The sequence below is a fragment of the Numida meleagris genome, chromosome 5 (assembly GCF_002078875.1).
Source record: "Numida meleagris isolate 19003 breed g44 Domestic line chromosome 5, NumMel1.0, whole genome shotgun sequence".
In the NCBI taxonomy this organism is placed as follows: Eukaryota; Metazoa; Chordata; class Aves; order Galliformes; family Numididae; genus Numida; species Numida meleagris.
This window is the reverse complement of record NC_034413.1, coordinates 56469296-56489369: the sequence shown is the minus strand read 5'-3', so window position 1 is coordinate 56489369 and position 20074 is coordinate 56469296. Positions and strand designations below refer to the sequence as shown.

At 56.8% G+C, this 20074-nt stretch overlaps 3 protein-coding genes across 10 annotated transcripts in view; all 3 read right to left on the bottom strand.

Moving 5' to 3' along the window:
* The window catches only part of NHEJ1 (non-homologous end joining factor 1), a 32860-nt gene extending 25336 nt beyond the window's left edge, over positions 1–7524 (bottom strand). The window contains exons 1-4 of one of the 3 annotated variants that reach the window (XM_021398672.1): positions 5908–7524; positions 5311–5520; positions 4528–4666; positions 3337–3395 (exon numbers count right to left, since the gene is read on the bottom strand). In XM_021398672.1, the coding sequence (XP_021254347.1) occupies positions 3337–3395; positions 4528–4666; positions 5311–5520; positions 5908–6093 (594 nt within the window). In that variant the 5' untranslated portion in view covers positions 6094–7524. The remainder of the gene's footprint in view (positions 1–3336; positions 3396–4527; positions 4667–5310; positions 5521–5907) is intronic. The other 2 variants (XM_021398673.1, XM_021398674.1) reach the window with 2 other exon arrangements.
* SLC23A3 (solute carrier family 23 member 3) lies at positions 5958–12971 on the bottom strand. Of its 6 annotated transcripts, none has more exons than XM_021398664.1 (12): positions 11959–12971; positions 11567–11727; positions 10924–11084; positions 10555–10628; positions 10114–10295; positions 9845–9968; positions 9045–9434; positions 8781–8886; positions 8536–8703; positions 8283–8378; positions 7825–8178; positions 5958–6093 (listed from the first exon to the last, which is right to left on the bottom strand). In XM_021398664.1, the coding sequence occupies exons 1-11, from the start codon at positions 12082–12084 to the stop codon at positions 7829–7831; spliced, it is 1938 nt and encodes a 645-aa protein (XP_021254339.1). In that variant the 5' UTR covers positions 12085–12971; the 3' UTR covers positions 5958–6093; positions 7825–7828. The 6 variants fall into 6 exon arrangements, with proteins under 6 accessions (XP_021254339.1, XP_021254340.1, XP_021254344.1 ...); XM_021398665.1 differs by having other exon boundaries at positions 10990–11084; XM_021398669.1 differs by lacking the exon at positions 11567–11727 and having other exon boundaries at positions 11959–12091.
* CNPPD1 (cyclin Pas1/PHO80 domain containing 1) lies at positions 13118–19954 on the bottom strand. The gene is made up of 8 exons (XM_021398671.1): positions 19742–19954; positions 19437–19539; positions 16548–16629; positions 15863–15983; positions 15642–15770; positions 15461–15522; positions 15110–15227; positions 13118–14600 (listed from the first exon to the last, which is right to left on the bottom strand). Exons 1-8 carry the CDS (start codon positions 19808–19810, stop codon positions 13968–13970), a joined length of 1317 nt encoding a protein of 438 aa, XP_021254346.1. The 5' UTR covers positions 19811–19954; the 3' UTR covers positions 13118–13967.

The window sequence follows — 20074 nt, the reverse complement described above, 5'->3', positions numbered from 1 at the left end:
AAAGCAGGAGAGATGACCCTCATCACCATGGGCTTCTCCAGCAGTGCCCGCTGTAGATGTGCCCCTGGACCTACAGCCCCAAGGTGCTCAGCCCTGCAGCTGTCCGTGTTCTCCCCTCCCCGTGTAAGCCCCTGGGCTTGCCAATAAAAGCTGCTGGCTTCGCCTCACCGTGCCCGTGGCCGCTGCTCTCCCTTCAGCTCTGCCTGAGTGCAGGCAGCTGCTAAGCAGTGAACACTTGCCAAAAACTGTGTGTGTGAAAGCGTCGTTTCCTAAACGTATAAATATTCCCAGGGCTTTGCTGGAAAACTCCCCACGATTAGTTACAACACCCTGGCCGGCAGAGCACTGTGAAAGGGCATGCTTAGCGGTGTGCTCCTGTGCAGCACTGCCCTTGGAGCTGGCAGGTCCTTTCCTCTCCACGGGGCACGCACCATCAGTTTGGGAAGCGGAGGCTTCAAAGCTGCCACAAGCAATGCTACGGAGTGCATTCCCGCATCCTGCGGCCCCGCACCCCATCATGCTGCCCTCATCATTAAACATCTGCAATTTGCAGTCCCATTGCACAAGGCACCATCAGAGCTCTCCATCTGACCGCTCAGCCACCAACGTTTAACCACGCACACCCCGATACTTAGCCCAGCATCTCGGTTTGCTTCCCGGCAGGCTCCCAGCCCACTTTTGGAGACATCAAGAGATTGAGACTCAACCACTGCCCTTGGGAACGTGTCCCAGTTGTTAATCGCCCTCGGGAGCAAAACCACGTGCCTTTATCCTAGCTGGGAATTGCCTGGCTCTGGCTCCCCGTGCCTGGCTCGCATCCTGCTGCTCTTCACTAGATTAAAGGGAGCCCTTCGCTAACCAGCATTTTCTCCTTGTAAAGACCCTTACACACTGCAATCAAGGCGCCTCTCAATTTTCTTTCTGATAAGCTAGACGGAGCTCTTGTCTTCCAGGTCCCTCAGTGCCAGGTTCTCTCTAGCCCTCAATTAATTCCTGTGACTCCGTGCTGATTGCCCGGCATCTTTTTTTACAACCCAGGCACGGGAGCTGGTGGCAGCATTCCCAGCATCCTGCAGCATGCCCAGAGGGACCCCCTGCCCCTCCTGCCCTTCTTGCTGTTCCTATTGGCAGCTTGAAAATAGAGTACAACGTTACACAGCTCTGAAATACCTGCCCATTTTGCAGAGATAACTAGATCATCCAAACTACTCTTCCAATTAGCCTCACATTCCCTGAGCGGAGCACTGCAGCAGCTCCTGCCAAGGAAAGAGATGCCCTGCTGATGCCATGAGTTGTCTGGAAACCCCACCCTCACAGCCAGAAAGGCAAAAGGAAATCAGGAATGATGAAGGGACAAAGAGAAGAGACAGCAGCAAATATCACGGTGTTCCTTGGGGTGAATCCATCCCAAGCACATGCAGCCCTGGTGCCACCTCTCCAAAAGGATGCAGTGGAAATGAAAAGACACAGAGGTAAGCGGAAGCCTTTAGCAGCTTCTCTGCAGCAGGAGACTAAAAGCACAAGGAATGCTCAGCCTGGGAAAAGGGCAACTGAGAAATCCTGGTAGAGATTCTATAAAATTCACAGAGGGAGTTCTCCATGAAATTGCATGGAGAAACCAAGCAGCTCCCTCCTGCACAAGCAGCCGCCCAGCACCACCGAGCAGCTTCTCCCATGCCCCACACCATTCCAGCTCCTGAAAGACCCCAAGCTTCAACCCCACGTTCATCTTCAGCAGATGTTGTCCACCCATCCCTTGGACAGAGACATACTTCATTATCCCCCAGCGCAGACAGGTCCACCTGCATCCTTCCAGCAACAACAGAGAAACATTTGCCCGGCACTTCTGCCATGTCTGCTTCACAATCAATCATCTTACCACCTCCACCTACTAATGGGCTTAGCCTGTTGCTGGGACTTTGGGGTTTTCTCCTAATACACTAAATAAAATCTTTTCCTTCTGTCCTTTGCCATGATTTTTCCCTGATGTCTTTAGCTTCTGTTATCCATTTTCCACACTTCATAATTTCTAATTTATATGGATTGCTATCTACTCCCGCTCTCCCATTTGTTATAAACTGCTCTTTTATTTCTAATTGCTGCCTTCACTTTGCCGCTGAACCAGAACGGGCTTTTGGCCAGCGCTGCCCTCTTTTTGATTGTGGAATTGTGGCTTTTTGTGGCTTCTGAGATTCTTCTGAAAGAGCTCACAATTTTCATTCACATTTTTCTATCTAAATGTTTCCTCCTAGCTGATTTCACTCATAATTTCCCCCTGCTTTGGGAAATTAGCCCTTTCAGAATATGAAGGATATAAATTACTCTTTAGGAATGTCCTTTCTTTGCCCAGGGTGAATGTAATCTGGTCATGATCATCAGTCCCTAGGCAACTTCTGAGTTTCAGTCCAGCAATTAATTCATCTCTATCCATCATAACCAGGGGGAAACAAAAGCTGCCTGTGCTGGATGCAATGCCTCCTATGTAAAGGAGGATTGCCTCTAATTTTTAGAAGCTCTGCAGATGGTTTACAGCTGGTGTGCAAGAACATCAGCATGTGTCCCACAGAGCAACGTCCTCTTCATGCAGTGTGTGTGACACCACACTCTGTGTTCCTGGCTGATAACAGAGTCCCCAGCAAATGCTACTGCTCCCCACTCCTGCACAGCTGGCACGCAGGAGCATCCTGAGTCTTTTTGCACCCATCAGTATCAAATAATTTCTAACACTTCCACATTGCTTTGAAACATTTTAGTGCTTCTGTGATGAAAAGGGAGCAGAGAAAAGCTTCTGCTTCCAGCCCCACTTTCTCAAAAGCACACATCTGATTTCAGAGCCAAGCATGCCATGGGCAGAGGGGTGGGCATGACATCAAGAACAGGCCGGAAGCTGCTTGTTCCCACAATCAGCCACTGTAAAGCCACTCCTAAAAGCCAAAGATGAACCAAACAGAGCAGATGGCGTCTCCTCATTCATCTGCTCTCTGCCTGCTGTCAGCATCTGGCTTTCAGGTCCACGGGAAGGTGCTCTCAAAGAGCAGCCAGCTCTGCTCACAGCCCTGGCAATTCCAGCAGCCAGGCAGCAGTGAGAGGGTAACAAAACACAGTGCCACATCCCCAGTGAAAGATACATCCCTAGCCCAGCTTGTCCTTCAGACCAGACACAAGGGCTCAAGGCGGAACACATGAGAGCACAGTGAACACTACCCCTCTCCAGCCAAGTCCAGCCATCACCACCAGCACTCCCCACCCAGCCTAGCAGACCGCAAACTGGAGCCTCTGGTATTGGCTCCCCACAACACCTTGGTTGGAGGAAGGAGGACTGGCACCACTCCTTACCTCAGTCATGAAGTTCTGCAGAAATGTATTCTCCTGGAAGGGCTCTGTTCGCAGGCGATCTGCAAGGAGGAGCAGGGATCAGCCTGGGCAGGGACAGACAGACCTCCCAGCCCAGCTTCACATTCTCCTGCCTGTTGGGACTGCAGTTCTCAAGGAACAGCTCCATCACACTCATCCCCAGAGCCAGCCACATAGCCTAGCAGGCCCTTGGTCTGGGGACACATCCTCCAGCTACCCAAAGGTGCAAGTGCTCCTCTGCAGCAGGTTTCTCCCCTAGCAAGAGGTGGCAATCATATATTGGTGCCTTACCCCAGCTTCTAAACAGCCTAGATGGGGGTCTGTAGAGATGCTTTGACTTGTCCATATGCAAAGAATCTTGGAAGCACTGCCCCAGTATGCACATTGCTCAGCCACGTACCCAGGTGATCAGGAGCTGCACATATCCAACTGCTTTTCTGGGGGTGAACCTGACTGTGTCCTCACATTGCAGGACATCGACAAACCCCCGCTACACCTCATTCTGCACTAATCTTTTCCCATCCTTGCAAAGATGCTGTCTAGAGAAGTACCTGGCCAACTTTGCTCAGGTGTGCTGAGCAATGCAAGGGAAATCCACCAGTATCACTCCCTGGACTCAATTCGGGTTTCCAGTTGCTTCAAGCTCTGTAGAACAAGGCAGGTAAGCACGGCTGGCTGGGCAGATCTGGTGCATTCAGCCACTCTTGGGGGCAGAGAGCACCTTCAAGAGCTCCCTCAGCAGGACCTAACCCCTATCTTCCCCAAGGGGCTTCCACCTTCCTATCCTCCAGCCACGCCATGCTGCATGCTGAATGGGGGCTCACGCACACAGCTGCACTTCCAGGAGAGTCAAGCTGGGAGCCACTGGTTGCTCTCCAAACACTCCGCGGGAAGAAGCCTGACTCCGCTCCAGGACCAGCCCCTGCTGGCATCAGCACAGGCTCCTGGGGAGCAGCCAGGTGCTCTCAGCAAAGCGGAGAGCCCCTTGGCGACTCCCCAAGTCTTCCGGCTACCAGTCAAGGGCTGTTCCTCCCCTCACTGTCCCCAGGGGGCTGCTCCCCAGCCTCCTGGCTACCGTCTAGACGCTGGAGCAGCTGAACATGAAACGCAAGCCTGGCTGGGTGATAGCCAGGGGGAATAGAGCATGCCAGCTCGCTGCTTGAGTCTCCTCACCTCTGCTCAGAGCGGCCCCGCTCTCCCTGTAGTCTTCGATCTCAGCGTCCTTTTGGAGCAGCATGGAGGTCAGCTCTTGCACCTGGTGCTGCAAAGCCAGGCTCATCCACATCAGCGGACGCACAAGGTGACGGCACACCTAGGATGGTCCTAAGACGTGAGCAGGGAGAAGGGAGCCAGAATGCTGCAGGACACATCCCTCCACCCCAGCCTTGTCACTTCGCAGCTGGGGGTTGCAGCGTGAGTGGGAGCCCAGCGGAGACAGGGTACAGTGGCCATGCTCCTTGTACCACTTGGGGTGCAGCAGGAGGCAGAGAGTCCCTTCTGTGCCCCCCAGCCCTCAGTGGGCCCACCTAGACCCTCCCCACAGATCTGTGCACCGCTATACAGGAAAAAGGCAACACGAGGCGAAAAACTAGAAGGATCTCAGGTGCCAAAGAGCAGCTGGAAGAAAAGGAGACCCTTTCCTAGGAAGGTGAAACCAGAAGCAGGAGGGATTCCCCCTGCCCAGGGCTCACACGGGCTGCAGCTCCCCACGGCAGAGCCCTGGGCACACAAACCCTCAGCCCGACCACTCCGCCGAGCGCAGGGAGAACGCTCCGCATCTCCTCCTCCCGGACTCGGGGCTGGCAGCGGGGCCGGGCCCACGCGCCTTACAGCGAGCGCCGGGCGCCCTCTGGTGTGCGCAGGGCCGCAGCGGGCCGGGGGACGGCCTAGGCCGCACAGCCCGCGGCCTGCCCGCACCCGCAGCCCCAAACCACCCCGATGGGGGCCCGGGCTCACCGTCGCTACGGGAGCGGGGCAGCAGCGGAAGTCCCAGTAGAAGGGCAGCCCCGAGAGCTCGCTCCTCACGCGTAGGCTGAGCCCGCCGGCCGGGCGCTGGCAGGAGAAGGAGGTGGCGGCGTGCGGCTGCCCTGCCAGCACGGGGCGCAGCAGGCCGTGCAGGCGCTGCAGGACGGAGGAGACGGGGGCCGTCAGCCGCTTGTTCAGCTCCTGGGGAAAGGCAAAGGTGGGCTTTCAGGGGTCAGCCCGCCCTGAGTAGCCCTGCTCAGCCCTGGGCTTGGGGAAGATAGCCTGCAGACCTCAGCCCATGTTTCTGGGAGCGAAACCAGTAGGAACCCCAGCACGCAGTGAGCCAGATCACTTCTGTGTGTCACAGTGCTGGAAAACGCCACCCCTAGGCTGTGGATCCCGGCCCCGTGATGTTCCCCCCCAGCCTTCCCAGGAGGCAGGGGACACAACAGCAGCAGGACTGCTCAGGTAGGTGTTTGCACCCCAGCCTTGCCAGCCCCGGCAGCTGTTGTGTCACCCAGTAATTTGTACTGGGACATCAGGTGGCACGAGGAGGATCGCAGGTCCCTGGACTTTCCAGACACTCACCTTGGACCTTTGCCCCACAGCCTCCGCGTCGGCACTCTCATACCAGACACCGCTGAGGTCGGAGATCAGCAGCACGTAGCCTGTATCCCCGAAGCAAGCTTTGGCAATAAAAGTGGACTCGCCAAAGCAAACAGAAGCCCAAGGCTGGGTCAGGAGTCTGCTCTCCAGCTCCTCAGAGCACTCCATCTGCAAGAGAGCAAACAGGTCTCTGCCTCACCCCCAGCCCAGCAATGCCCAGCTCTGTGGGACAACCTCACAGAGACTCTTGGTTCCCCACAGCCCTTCCATGCTGCTCAGGGTGAGGATGCTCAGGCAGCTCCACACACCCGTGCTAGGGCACACAGCTCTGCTTGGGCAGGCACAGGGCAGCTCCCAGCCCGGCTCAGCACAGGCACCTCTGCCCACCAGGCAGGTGCCTGCCCCAGCAGGACGGGGCTCTGCAGGTACAGTTACCCAAGGAGCGGAGAAGTGGGCAGCCCAAGGCTGCGGAAAGCCAGCTTTACAGCAGCCAGGCCGGAGGTGAGGGCCAGACTACGGCTCCCAGCATGCTGTTCTCTTCCGTGCCGTGCAAGGGGCCGGTGCATGCTGGGATGTGTAGTGCAACACATCATCGGCACGGGGGAACAAATTGATGCAAGCATTTGGGATGCGTGGAAGCCTCGCCTGCATCACAGGGCTGGCCCTGGGCTTATTGCTTACCCCAACTACTGTGGGAGTACCCATGTGGGCATGCACAAGACACTGCTCTTCTGGCATGCTCTGGGGCACAGCAAGGTTGCAGGTCCCCCTGACCTCCCCATCCAGCAGTTAGGGTGCGGTGCACAGGGGGAAGCAGTCCCAGAAGGCTTGCATGGCTAACATATGGCCTTGAGCTGCAGGAGATTTTGGGGTGCATGGCCAAGTTAGGTGCAGGAAGAGGTGTAGTGCAAGAATTTGGGGTGCAGGACCCAGCTGGGACACAGGGTGCCGGCTGAGTGAGTCCCTACTCTCTGTGCCCTCTGATTGCACATATGAGACAGCAAAGTGGGGCTCAGTGGCCCTTGGGAAGATGCACCCACACTGTCTTCTCTCCCTGCAGCCACTTTTGGGTGCTCCTGGGTATCACGGTGCCCCTTGGGACCAGACTGAGGAGTCCACACTATGGCACTGTAACCCAGGTAGGGCATAACACTCTTGTAGTCAGGCTGGGAGGACAAGGGAGCCAAAGACCTTCTGTCCTTGTACCCTGGTTTGCAGTATGCTGAAACTGCAGGGATCCTTCCCCAGCTGGGCTGGCACAGGCCAGTTCAAACTGGTAGAGGCAGCACTGAGAGTGAGGGCCATGCTCCTGGACTCTGATCTGCTGTGAATGCTACAACTGGAGCACAGCTGGTGCAGACCCCACTGCAGCTAGAGTAACCAGACAGTCCATCAGAGGATCCCTGGGCCATTTTGCTGCCATAAGAGATGGGCAATAAAACACTTATCCAGCGAATGAAGCCCAGCACCTTGGCACTGGCATACAAGGGGCACCATCTCACTCCTGGGCATCATTTCTTGCCCTTGAGGAAAGGCCCTTTTAGGCTACCTGATGGACTGAGCTCTGCCCCAGCAGGCAGGAGGTGATAGCATCCAAGGGGTGAAGATGCGGTTTAGGGGCACCCACCTTCCCAGCTGCAGCAGGGCAGTATAGTTGTGCCCTCTGCAGGCATAGTCCTGGACTGGCATCTCCCAGAAAAATCCTGGCTGGAAAGGAAACCCCGAGGACAAAGGTAGTTGAAGGTTTTTATAGCTCCCTCTGAAGCAGGGAAACGAGGTCCACGATGAGTGTGAAAGTGCAGGTCGTCCCTCCTGCCCGTGAAGGTTTGAGAAGCCAGGAGGAAAGGCTTGCAAGCTGCCTTGGAGGGATAGCTCAGGTCCCCCACGAGGTGTGCCCACCTGTTCAGGCCCCCGTGTGCCACGCGAGCATCTCTGCTTGGCTTGGCCGCCGGTCTGCCTGCATCTCTCCTGTGCCAGGCTTCAGGAGCAGGTGTGTCCCTTCCCCTACAGCAGCCCTCCCCTCCTCAGCTACAAGGCCACTGTCCTCTTCTTCCTCCTCCTTTTCATCCTCGCTCCCCGGGCAGAGGAAGCAGCAGGGGAAGGCTTTGCAGGAAGAGGGCAGCAGTCTCCTCAGCCTGGTGGGGAGCCCATACACGGGGCTGGCTTTGCCCCTCTCTCTCCGGGGCTGACCAGCACTGGTGCCAGGTTTCCACTGCACATGGTCAGCAAGCAGCCCTCTCTCCTCCAGAGTGCCTGCAACCAGGGTGGTGGGAGCACTAACCCCCTGCTCTCCACTGCTAGGTCCACAGAGCAGGGGCTCATTGGACCACAGTCCAACACCCAAAGCATCCCCTCACCTGAGACTGTGTTCTCCAGAAAGAAGGACAAGAAGCCAGTTAAAAAGACAGGCATCATGAGCAGGGAGAGGAAGAGGAGGTCCAGGGGAACCCAGCCTGGAGTGACAGGACAAGAATTACCTGAGATATCCCATGCCAGCAGCAGGAAAGGGGCAGGAACTGCCATAAGACCAGCCTCCCATGACAGTGGGGACAAGTAGCTGCCATGCCATGGGGCTGAGGTTTTGCCATCCCCATGGAGCATCCCTGCTACCTGTGACCAGGCGAGCTGGAGCCACGCTGAGCCACCGTGGCACCAGCAGTGCCATGAACATGGTGAAGCCAACGATGAAGATGTTCCTCCCAGAGTCAATGTCTGCATACTGGAAGTAGGAGATCCCCGTGCCCACAGCCACAGCATAGGTGACACAGAGCACACCACCTACATGGGGAAGGAGTCATGCAGGATGTGGGCACACACCACTGCTCTGCAGCACAGGGGGAGGAGAAGACACCTACCATGTACTGCCAGTGGGATGTGAGCGAGGAGCCCCACCAGCCTTGGGGACATGCCCAGCATCACACACACCAACGCACTGAGTTGCACTGAGAGGCGAGAGCCATCCTAGCATCAAGGAGGAAGGGGGAGCATGACGAGAACCACGCTGCCATGCAGACCTGCCATCCAGCCCCTTGTTCCCAGCAGCCATAGCCCAGTACCACAGCACTATGTCGCCTGTACCCTCCATGTTCCCACCCTTGCCAATCTCCCCCCAGCTGTACCTGTGTGAGGCCACCGGCACAGGCATTGGTGATGCTGGCAGCTGTGCCCCCTGCAGAACCCAGCAGCCCTGCCAGCAGGCTGCCCAGCCCCTCGATGCACAGCCCTCGGTTGCAGGTGTGTGGGGGTGGCTGGGGGGCTCGCAGCAGCCTCCCACAGAGCACGTAGCAGCCCACCGAGTTAATGCTGCAGCCGAAGGCCATAGCAATGCCCACCGCCAGCGCCCGGGGGGTGAGTAGTGGCCACTCACCTGCAGAAGAGGAGAGGGGACAGGTGACATTGCCAAGGGATGACAGCTGCACCCAGCCCTGCAACCTCACCTGCATAGGGCATCTGGAGCCATGGGGCGTGAAGGGTGTTGTTGACCCAGGAAAGCTGTGCTGTCGCCAGGTCTGGTAAGTCCCAGGAGAAATGGAGGTGGCGGAGGATAGAGCAGATAGTGCAGACAATGGCAAAGGGGAGGAGAACCTGCAAGGTAGCACAAAGCTGAGGAGGGGACCTCCTGCCCTGCTCTCCTTGGCCATCACCCTGCTTTTTGAGCCACCATCCCATCACTTCTCCAAAGGAGCTGTGCCACATCTCCCCTTACCCCACAGGGAGCACCCCAGGCTCCGCTGCCCCAGCACCCTCTTGCACAGGTCCCTCATGCTCCCATGGCCCCCGGTGCTGCCCCAGGACTCACCCACTACTTCTGCCCCCCAGCAGCCAGCTCCACCCCAGGGCCATGAAATTCCCCTTAACCCCACCAGGACCCCAAAGGAGCCCAAATGCAGCACGCGGAGCAGGGTGCGAGCAGTGGTACCGAGAGAGCGCGCAAGGTGGGGACAGATGGCTCCATGGAGACCCTTGGGGCATAAGGCCAGGCACAGAAGGGCAGGCGGCAGGACCCCAGGTGCTGGGAGAAGGTGATGGTGAGGAGCATGAGCCTGGGAAGAGGCACAGGTCACCACGCAGCATCATGGATACGGGGCCCCAGATGTGTGCCTTGCACTGTGGGGACGCTTCTTTCCTGTCCCTATGGCAGGGAAGGGCACAGGGCTGCAAACCAGCATGGCTCCCAGGCTGACGTACAGCAGCGCGACCCCCCAGTTGGCAGAGCAGAAGAAAGCAGCCTCCTTGTAGGTGGACAGTCCGATGATAGAGAGGCTGGGGGCCAGGACCATGGGCCCACAACGCTGCACTGCCCAGCCGCACACACCCACTGCTCCCAGCACCAGCTGGACCAGCCCAGAGACCAGCACAGCCCCAGAGACCTGTGTGGGAAAGAACAGAATACACAGAGAGCATCCTAATACCTCCCAGTCACCCCCAAACAATCACCTGTTTCCTGTGCTCCAGCCTTGCTCTGCTCACCCCAAGCCCAGGGGAACCCCCATGCACCAGCATTCCCACTACCTCTGCATACCCCCTTGCGCCCCCCCTACTCACAGCAATCCCCTGGAGAGCTGTGGCAGAGATGGGAAAGGGGCTGGGAGGCACAGATAACAACAGGAGCACAGGAGGAGCACCCACCTCTTGCAGCGAGGCTGCTCTGCTCTCTGTGATGGTGCAGTGTGGTTCAGGGCACACAGTGACCATAGTCATGCCTGGAAGGGAATTTCAGAGGGATGCGAGATGCGCGGGCACTGAGAGCCCATCTGGGATGAAGCTTGCAGAACAGCAGGTCTGAGGGCAGGCAGTGTGGGACTGCTGGCTGGAGAAGGGCACAGCAAGCACATCCCAGCAAGCACTGCCCCTGGCTCCGGGCATGATACAAGCCACAAATCATGTATTTGTGGCCCCAGACACACTGTCTTTGTAACCAGAAGTGAGCAGGGTGCCGAGGGTGCTGTGTACCATCACCAGAGGAGCCAGCCAGCAGGACCCTCTACTATCCCTCACCTCTACCCAGATGCAGTGGCATGGCCCAGGACCCCACAGGAAAGAGGTTTCCAGGGCTGCGCTCACCATTCCCATCTGCACCGACACCGAGGGACACGTGGGAGCTCAGCACCAGGGCAGGGACCAGGTACTCGAACGATGGGATTTGAACCAGTGGCATCCTGGGGAGAGGGACAGCAAGGGCAGGTTAAGGAGGAAAGAGGGGCTTTGGGATTACCCAAAACTCCAGGAGCTGGAGGAGTGAGGGATAAGAAGGGGAAGATGGGAGAACCCCGTATACCAAATGTGCCTTAGCACACCCTGAGTGACAGCATTTGGGGGTGTGACCAGAGGCTTTGCCAAAGCACATGCCCAGCCCCTACATCAGTGCTGGCATGCATTGCACACAGGTGGGGAGCAGCTGCACATGATGCTGGAGCAAGACAGCCAGGAGCTGCAAAGCACAGCAACGTGCTGGAGGCAGATGTGAGAGGAGGATGCAACGGTGGCAGGGAGGGGACAGTCTGTGCCATGATGGAGGTCAAGGGGTCATTTTGGAAAACACAGCCCTTGTGCCCCTTCCTACCTCCATCCAAACCAATCCAAACCCAGGCTCAGAGGGTGCAGAGCCATGCCCTGGCCCAGCATCACCCCCTTTGCTCACCGACTCCCCAGGGTGGTCTGCAACACCGTGGAGATGCCACAGGCAAAGAGGCTGCGTGCCAGCAGCACGCTTGCAGCTGGGGTTTGGAGCAGCTCCTCAGACAGGGCAGGTAGCAGTAACAGGTGGAAGATGCAGAGCAGGGAAGCCTGCACGGCAAGATGCTGCACGGGGAAAAGGGCAGACAGTCATGACATCCCACGGCATCCAGTGCCACTGCCCCCATGCCCAGCACCTTGGGTAGATGCAGCAGCACTCCTGCTGTTCCCTCTCTTTCCAGCACACCCTAGCTAGAGCCACAAGAACCCCTGCATAGCAGGATGCAGCCTCTTCCTGCCTCCTACAAGGATCCCAGCCCTCTCCCCTCACCCCATCTCACTGCACTTCCTTCTTACCTGCAGGGCTAAGCAGCAGCACAGCATCCAGGAACACATCTTCAGCCAGGAACAGGATGTGAGCGCAGGGCTCCCAGCACCAGTCACTGGATGGCGGCCCCCATTCATGCTGCTGCCTCCCTCCATTGCCACCCAGTTTGCAGGGCAGGGTCTCACACCCCTAGGACTCCACACAGTCCCTACAGGGCTGAACTTCCACCTTCTGCAGGAGCTGCCCTGGGGTTAGCCATTAACCTGAGTTGGTGAGTAACCTGCCCTTACGGCCAGGAATGCAAGAGTCACTATGGGATGTCACCACAAGGGCCAGGTGACAACTGCCCATGGCTAGGAACTGAACACTGCCACAGTACCAATTGCCTATAGCCTGGGTCTCACTCAGGATCCTGCATCCACCCCTGCTTCTTTTAGTACACAGAGCAGGGACTGTGCCAGAGCTCAGAAGACACCTTTCTGCACATGCTTGGAGCATCCCCATCCACAGCATCCTCTAGCTCCAGCCTGGCTCTCCTGGTCCAGTCCCTCCTTGCCATCAGGCCCCAGGCAGCCCATTAAAACCTGCACAGGCACCCCCAAGTCCTGACATTCCCATCCGTGCGCAGTGTGTCCATGCCACAGAGGCCTCTGATGTAGGACTACCACATCCTCAATGCTGGTAGGAGTCTTCGTGCTGAATCCTGAAACCTGGACAAGGGTGGCAGGGATAAGAGCTGCCACTGTGGGTGGAAGCTTCCCAAGGCACTACAGGCAGGGAATGCCCGTGTTTTGTCATGGGGCAGTGACCACAACAGTGACTGCTCAAGGCCCTTGCTGCTCAGGGCTCACTCATTAACTGGACAGCCTACGGGGAGCAAAGAGTAGTGGAGGCCATGCATTCTCTGCATTCCCACTTACGGGGAACCTCCTCTGCCACTGCCCCTTCCTTCCCTGGGCACCAGCCCCAAGGTCATTCCTGTCCCCCACCACCAGACAGCCTGGTCCCTTCTCAAGCCCTACAGGACACAGCTTAGTGCACTTAGGCTCATTGCTGGCAGCTAGAATGTGCCTTGCACCCTGATTCAGAGAGCAAGCCCTGCCTGGTATAACTGCAAACACACATCAACACAGCTGCACATGGGTATGCTTTGTGTCAGCACAGAGTGGCTCAGCAGGTGAAAGCAGGTGCACAGCAAGAACTACTTTTATTGGAAGAGAGTCGCATCTACAAAAGAGTGAAAAAACAGGTGTAAAATCCACAGTAAAAAGAAGGGGCACAATGAGCAGAGCTGGTCAGCAAGACAAGGTGCCATCTCCCCGCCCCATGGAGCAGTCAGGCACTGCTGCTCACAACTGCAGGCAGACGGGATTCGAGCTAGAGTCTAAGAATGCCCCACTTCCCATGTGCCCAGCTCAGGCAGGAAAAGGAAGCTAAACACTCACCACTTCACCTACAAATCCAGCAGGGTACATCCTTTCCCCGGGGCATTGCCACATAGGGGTCCCCTCTTGGTGCAACCCTAGTACCTCCTGAGAAATGGTCTGGTATTTCACTGGGAATAGCTGCTAAGGCCAGCCAGGTCAGGCTGCTCACTCCTACCTCCTCTCCCAGGCACCCCATCTCCTACAAAAGCACTCTGAACCCTCACTGGAGTCACTGCCCCAACCCCTGCAAACACTGCCCCAGCATCCTACATGCCACACACCACCTCTGCCCAGCATCACCAAAGGCCACCCATCTGCTGTTGGAAGTGGTACAACACTCCCCTTCAGCCTAGCATCCCAACCAAACAACACCCCACTTCTACTTTCCAGATAGCCAACCCTGCCCTTTCCTGTCCCAACAGCCCCAATGCTCTGCAGCACCCTAAGTGAAGAACACCCCTGCCCTGGGTGGGTGGAGGACACAAATGCTGGTTTGGAAGTAACGCAGGGTCATAAGCCCTGCGCAGCCCCAGGGATCAGGGGTCCCAGAAGTGCAAGGAAGTGAGTTGTGCCACACTAAGAGGGAAGGGGAAAGGTGCTGTCCTCTGGTCCTAGCTGGGAAAAATAAAGCTCTTGATTCTGCCAAGATCCAGGGCTGTGTGCAAGAAGCACTGCCTCAGCCCCAGGGGGTCTAGCCAGTCCTTGCGGCTGGGGGCAGCATCCCACGCAGGGCTGGCAGCAGCTGAGCAGGCATGGCAGTGGAGCGCCGGAGGGGCCAGGAGCACGGCAAGTCCAAAGGGGCCAGGCTGGTTGGGGGCTGTGACAGGGGCAGTTCGGTTCAATCTCTCACAGGCGGTGGGTACTTTCCGAAGGGGAGCTTGTGGAGGGCTCCTGTGCAGGGCTACGTCAGGTGCCTTTACATAGGACAGAGCTGTCATCATACTGCCCCACAGGTAGAGCGCAGTTGCCGTGACACCCCCGCGACGCGGCTCCTCAGCTGTCTCGTTCTCTCCTAAGCAATGAGTGCTGCTGGTTGGGGAGACATCAGGCAGTTTGGGCTGGGGCTGCTCAGGAGCCAGGGCTGGCTTGGCACCCGGCTGGCAGCCGCTCTCCACAGGGATTAGCGCAGGACGGAGGGCTGTAGTACTGGCACTCCTCACGCACACAGCCCGGTGCACAACAGCGATGGAGGTGAAGACAGCTGCAAAGCCAGTCAGGTACACCACACCCAGGAGGCAGGCCAGCTGCAAAGAAGCTGATGGTTAGCTCAGATCACTGGCACACTCCCTGTGGCTGACCACGTCCCACACTCCCCAGCACACCAACCCAAGAGCCATGATGGCAAAGAGCTCCACCAGCACAGAGCTGGAGGCCAGGGAGCAGGCAGCCACACTCCTAACGGCGAGTAGCAAACAGCCCAGGCAAAGCAGGGACTGAATGCCCTGGCTAAAACCTAACAGTTCCTGTTTAAATGCCCAGCTAGCACCCACTTCCCTCCATGCCACCAGCATGCCCTTGTGCCCGTGCACCTGTGGGACTGTGGTTCAACACAGCACACAGATTAACTCAGCACTAGGCTGCAGTGCCTCAGGCAGGACAGCTGCAAATCCACATAGTTGAGCTTCTGAGAGCTTCCCTTTTCAGCAGGGAATAAGACAAGCAGAAGTTCACCATGAAAAAGAAGGTCCTACCCTAAACTCATGGCCTACTGGGCCTTATGTTCTTGCAAGCAACTGCTCCCCCATGCCCCTACCTTCACCACTTGCTGGTAGAACTGGCCCAGTGCTTGCTGCCACATGGACTGCTCCATGAGGACACACAGATCCGTGTAGGTGAACCAGCCACGCCACATGCCCTGCTTCTCCGCCACACTGCAGGAAAAAAAAGAGAACGGTGGCTGTCGCATGGACCTTCCTCACTTCTATGGAGGACCCCACTCAAACAGCACCATGGCTGTGGGAGGGAGCTGCAGAGCCTAACAAGGGCCCATGGGCACACAAGCTCTTATTTTGCTGCAGCAGAGATAGCTCCAAGCAGTGGAGGAGACAGGGCTGTAGGAAGGATGAAAAGCCACTCCCTCCCCCCACTCCCCATACACACTTACCGTCCTTCCAGCCAGCTCAGCACTTCAAACAGCTCCCGGGGGTCTGTGTAGAGACTCCAGTCCTGCAGGGACAGCAGTGACAGGTCAGCACAGTCCAGGCCAACAAGCAGCTGTACACATCCTCCTCTATTCCCTCATGGGAGTACATGAAGGAAAAAGCAGAAATCCAGGCTCCACTTACAATGGCACTCAGGAAGTTCATCTCCAGTGTGTTCATGGTCTGGACATCCACTTTCCCTGCTGCTCCCCACTCGTCATTGAATACTTCTTCCTCCTCACCTTCATCATACAGGTACTTACTTGCAACCATCTAAAAACAGCATGAAGAACAGAATCTCAGTCCCCTCCACACTCCTCCAGGCCTTCCTCCAACTCAGCAACCCTCTAGCCCACATCACTCACCATGGAGATCAAGAAGAGGTCTGAAGATGAAATCTGCTGGAGGTATTCAGGGTTCCGGTGCCGGAGTCTCTCAATATAAACTAGTGCCAGCATCATGGAGCAGGGTGAGATGCAAGCTTCCCTGTGGGGATGACACAGGAGCCATGCCAAAGGTTATGTGCATGTCATCATAGCACAACTTGACTGCTCCGTCCCCATGCAGGTAAGTGCAGGGGGGTGAGCAAATAGTTATGCACTTGGCTGCGACACAATCCAGCATTGCCTGCTCCATGCCACTGTGCTGAGCTGCAGCAAGGGAAAGTATAGGAGACACGCGGTGGAGAGCAGAAAGCCCTAGTTCCTATTTCTGGACACAGCCAGCTCTCTGAAGTGCAGCTCTGCCTGTAGCGAGGCACGATACAAGGGCTTGAGCCAGGGTTCAGACCTGGCTGCACAATGAGCATTGATCAGCTGCTGATCCAAGCCAGCACAGAATCCCAGTAACAAGAACATCTCTGCAGCCCACAGTGGAGGACCAACCTGACACTGTGCCTGCTTGGCCTTGCCACTTGTCCCCAGTTCCTTTTTGACACTAATCAGTGTCTAATCACAGTCAGTGCTGGCCCAGGTGACAGAAGTGAGTCATAGGTGAGACCAGAGCTCCCAGTTCTGACATGGGACATGAAGGACAGGTTTTGCTTCTTACCGAGACACGTGAGACACGTATTTCTTCTGGAGTCTGCGGATAGGGCTGGGAGCCACTTTCTGCAACAGCTCCACAGCAATATCTAGGACAGAGAAACAATAAAAAAAAAGGTGAGTCTTATATGGCACAGTCCATCCCCACCTTTTCCCCCCAACAAGATCACTGAGTCTCAGTGATTGCTCACAGCCCCTCATTTCGTTCAGACTAGGGCAGGCTTTTCAGACGTCAGGGATGAGACATGCAAACAAGCATGCAGAAGAGAGCCAGACCAAAGCAGGAAGAGGATGCATGTCTCCAACGCACAGCAGCAGTGCCAGATCCAGATTAGCACGTCTGCGTCATGGGGAGTTACCTGCAGCCAGCTGCACAGAGAGGCTAACACCCTGCCTCACTCCACAGGGCCTCAGACAGCCCCTTCGGATTGTGCTTTATGAAAATTTTGGGGCCTGATGTTGACACCAGGTGTTCCCTGTCCCTTATCCCTTTCCAACCAATGCCCTCCTCCTCCAGAGCTGATCCGTGCTGATACAGCTTCCTCCCCACATCAGCTCCAGTGCACCCAGGATGACAATGGACAGCATTTTCATTTGAGTGTACAGGGATGAACAGGGCTTGGAGCAGCACTATGGTGCAGCTGCACACCCAGCTGCATCTGGTTACCAAGTCCTAGCTGCGTCAGAGCTCACTCCACTCAGGAGAGCATGGTTTAGATACATCTCATTTCCTGCCTGGCTTTGTAGGTATCAATTACCAAATTTGAAGTTCACAACAGCCAACAGGCTCCAGCTCCCTGCCAGCTCCCCACGAGCAGCCAGGACACAGCTCCCGCCAAAGATCACAGAGGGTAGGTGAGCAGCAGCATCACTGCCCGTGCTTCTCATCTCAGCCCATCACGCTCACTGGCGTGCAACTCTGCATGACTTCCCGTCACTGTGACTCCTCCACCCAGCCCATTTCAGCCCGCTTGCTGACACGCCTCAGCGCTCTGGCACTGTAAAGGCCAGAGACTGACAGCTGCTGGCAGATGGCATCAACAGCTCCCACCTTGCTTCTCAATATGATAGGACCAGCTGAAAGCACCCTAACAGCACTACAGTCTTGCCAAGAAGCATTTACTGGAAGCAACTCCAGCTCCATTTTGCTGCTGAGTTCTCAGCTGACAGAGTTGAGAACAGAGCTCCTTCCAGCAGCCTCACGTTTCCAGCCCCCAGGGGAAGTACCACCACACAATCTCTTCCCTCTACACCTCTCCTTTCTGCACTTCTCCAGCAACTACGAGAAAGGCTGCAGTCTCACAGGAATTATTTGCCTAGTAGCAATCACCAAGCTCAGAAACATATGGCTAAAAGGGCTCTTCCCAGGTCATTCCAGCCACACCACTGCTGGGATCCACAGCCAACCAGATGCAGCCCCAACAATCAATGTCAGCAGTTTGCAGCCTCTCAACACTGCTGCTGCTCTCTCCCATGTTCAGCCATCCTTGTGATAGATTGGCCAGAAACCCTTGCCCCTCCTTGCCACTAGACCAGCAGCAGCAGGGCCCCAAGGGATGGAAGGCACACCAGGCCCCACAGCCTTTGTTCCAACACAAAACCTAATTCTTCAGCCCACAAGTCCAACACGTGACAGTGTGTGCTGCCCTAAGAAGCAGCTGATCACTGCCCTCACCCCACAGCCGTGTTGAGAGCGGTTACAATTTTTCTTTTCTAGAAGTAGCAAATTTCATTTTTTACCTCTCTTCCCTCACCCAGCCCCACAGTGCCTACCACAACTGCCCTCTAGTGCTGATGACCTTTTCTGGCTCATTCTGCTCCTCTGGACTCTCCCCATGACTGTCCCTTTCTCATTTCAAGAGTGGTGCCCCACGTAGCAAGAGCACAGATGCAACAGCCCTAAAATCTCTTTTCTTGACAGCAGCTGATAACAGCTGGCAAAGAATGGCTGCAAGAGCAAATGAGCCTGAAGTGATACTCCCTACATGTCTTTCCCTCCCCCCCAGCAGCTGGAACTGTGGCATTCCCTCTGTGAATAGCAGTCTTTAGAGTTAATAATCCTCAACAAAGCCTTCTTCCATAAGTGTGCTCTTTTAACTTCGAACACTGACATTGTCCTGTGGAGCAGCCCCCATCCTGCACAGGGCACGAAAACAACCCCAGAGCAGAGCCTCATGCCCCTGTGACACTGCCCGTGCCAAGTACTGATTGCCCCATTGGTCCCAGCTCCCACACCATGCACCCAACAACTCTCTCCTCAAGAGAATTTCACACACAGCCTCTGTGGGACTTCAGACTGCTTCCCTCAAAACCATCACAAGAGTTTAGAACACAAGCCCACCTCCCCATCCACTTCATGCCCCCGCAAACTGCATGAGCATACACTAATAGAAACACCAACACAGGCCTGCTACGAAGGCACACTAGCAAACTGCTACTGGCCCTTGACAGCTCTTCTCCCTTATCACCTGCACCTCAACCCAGCAGCATCCTTCTGCTCCCCCAAGCACTGCTGGACTAGTAAGAAAAATCACACACACACAGTGGGTATTTACCGCCTTGGTGTGCTCACTAAACTTAGTTGCGAACAAGAACTTATTCAAGACACCTCCTATTAGGGGCAGAGGCACAGCTCTCATTGCAATTTACAAGCAACCCAAAGGACTCCGCACAGCAGCAAGGTGCCAAAAACACAACAGCAGGCCAGACAGAGCAATAAAACAGAGAGCGGAGATGTGAGGCCCTGGCAGCCTGCCCGCAGCACAGCGCACAGAGAGGAGGCCAGGCAGGGAGGGATTTGGCGCTGGAGGAAGCAGCTGCCATGCTGTTGCTGGCCCCTGGGTTGCTTCCAACCACCCTGACTCAGCACTCCCAGCTGGGCACGCTGGTCACTCACCTGCCACGGGGCTGGAGAGGTTATCCAGGGTGCACTCCTTGTCCCAGCCATAGTAGAGCCGCTTCCGCACCCGCTCGCTCAGCTGCTGGTGCCGGGGTAGGAACTGCGAGCAGACGGAAGGAAGTTCAGAAAAACCCTGACTATGATAATGCTGGGCCTACAGGCAGCGGGGTGTGCCCCCAGCCAGCTTAGGGGCATCAGGGGAGAAGCTGAAGGAGCTCCTGAGAGCCGGGAGGGAACAGGAAACACCCCAGGAACACAGGGGAGGGCAGAGGTAGAACTCGGGGCGCCGCAGTAGGCCTCACCGTGAACTCCTGGAAGCCGCTGAGGGAGAAGGCGCCCTCCTCATCCAGCAGGAACCCGTTCAGGTCCATGCCGAGCGAATGCCCCGAGAGCCGGGACAAAGGGCCGGCGAAGAGAGTGCCGGGTGGCCTCGGGAGCACTGCGAGGCCGAGGCTCGGCGGCAGCCGCGAAAGGAAGAGCCGCGCCCCACCCCGCCCACCGCCTTCTTCCGCTTCCGGCACGGCGGCCGCGCGTGCGCGGAGCGCGCCGCGGCCTCTGAGCTCACTGCGCACGCGCGGCCTCTCCCCTCCCCAACCCTCTCCGCCGCGGGGCGGGCCGCGCACGCGCACGGCGCC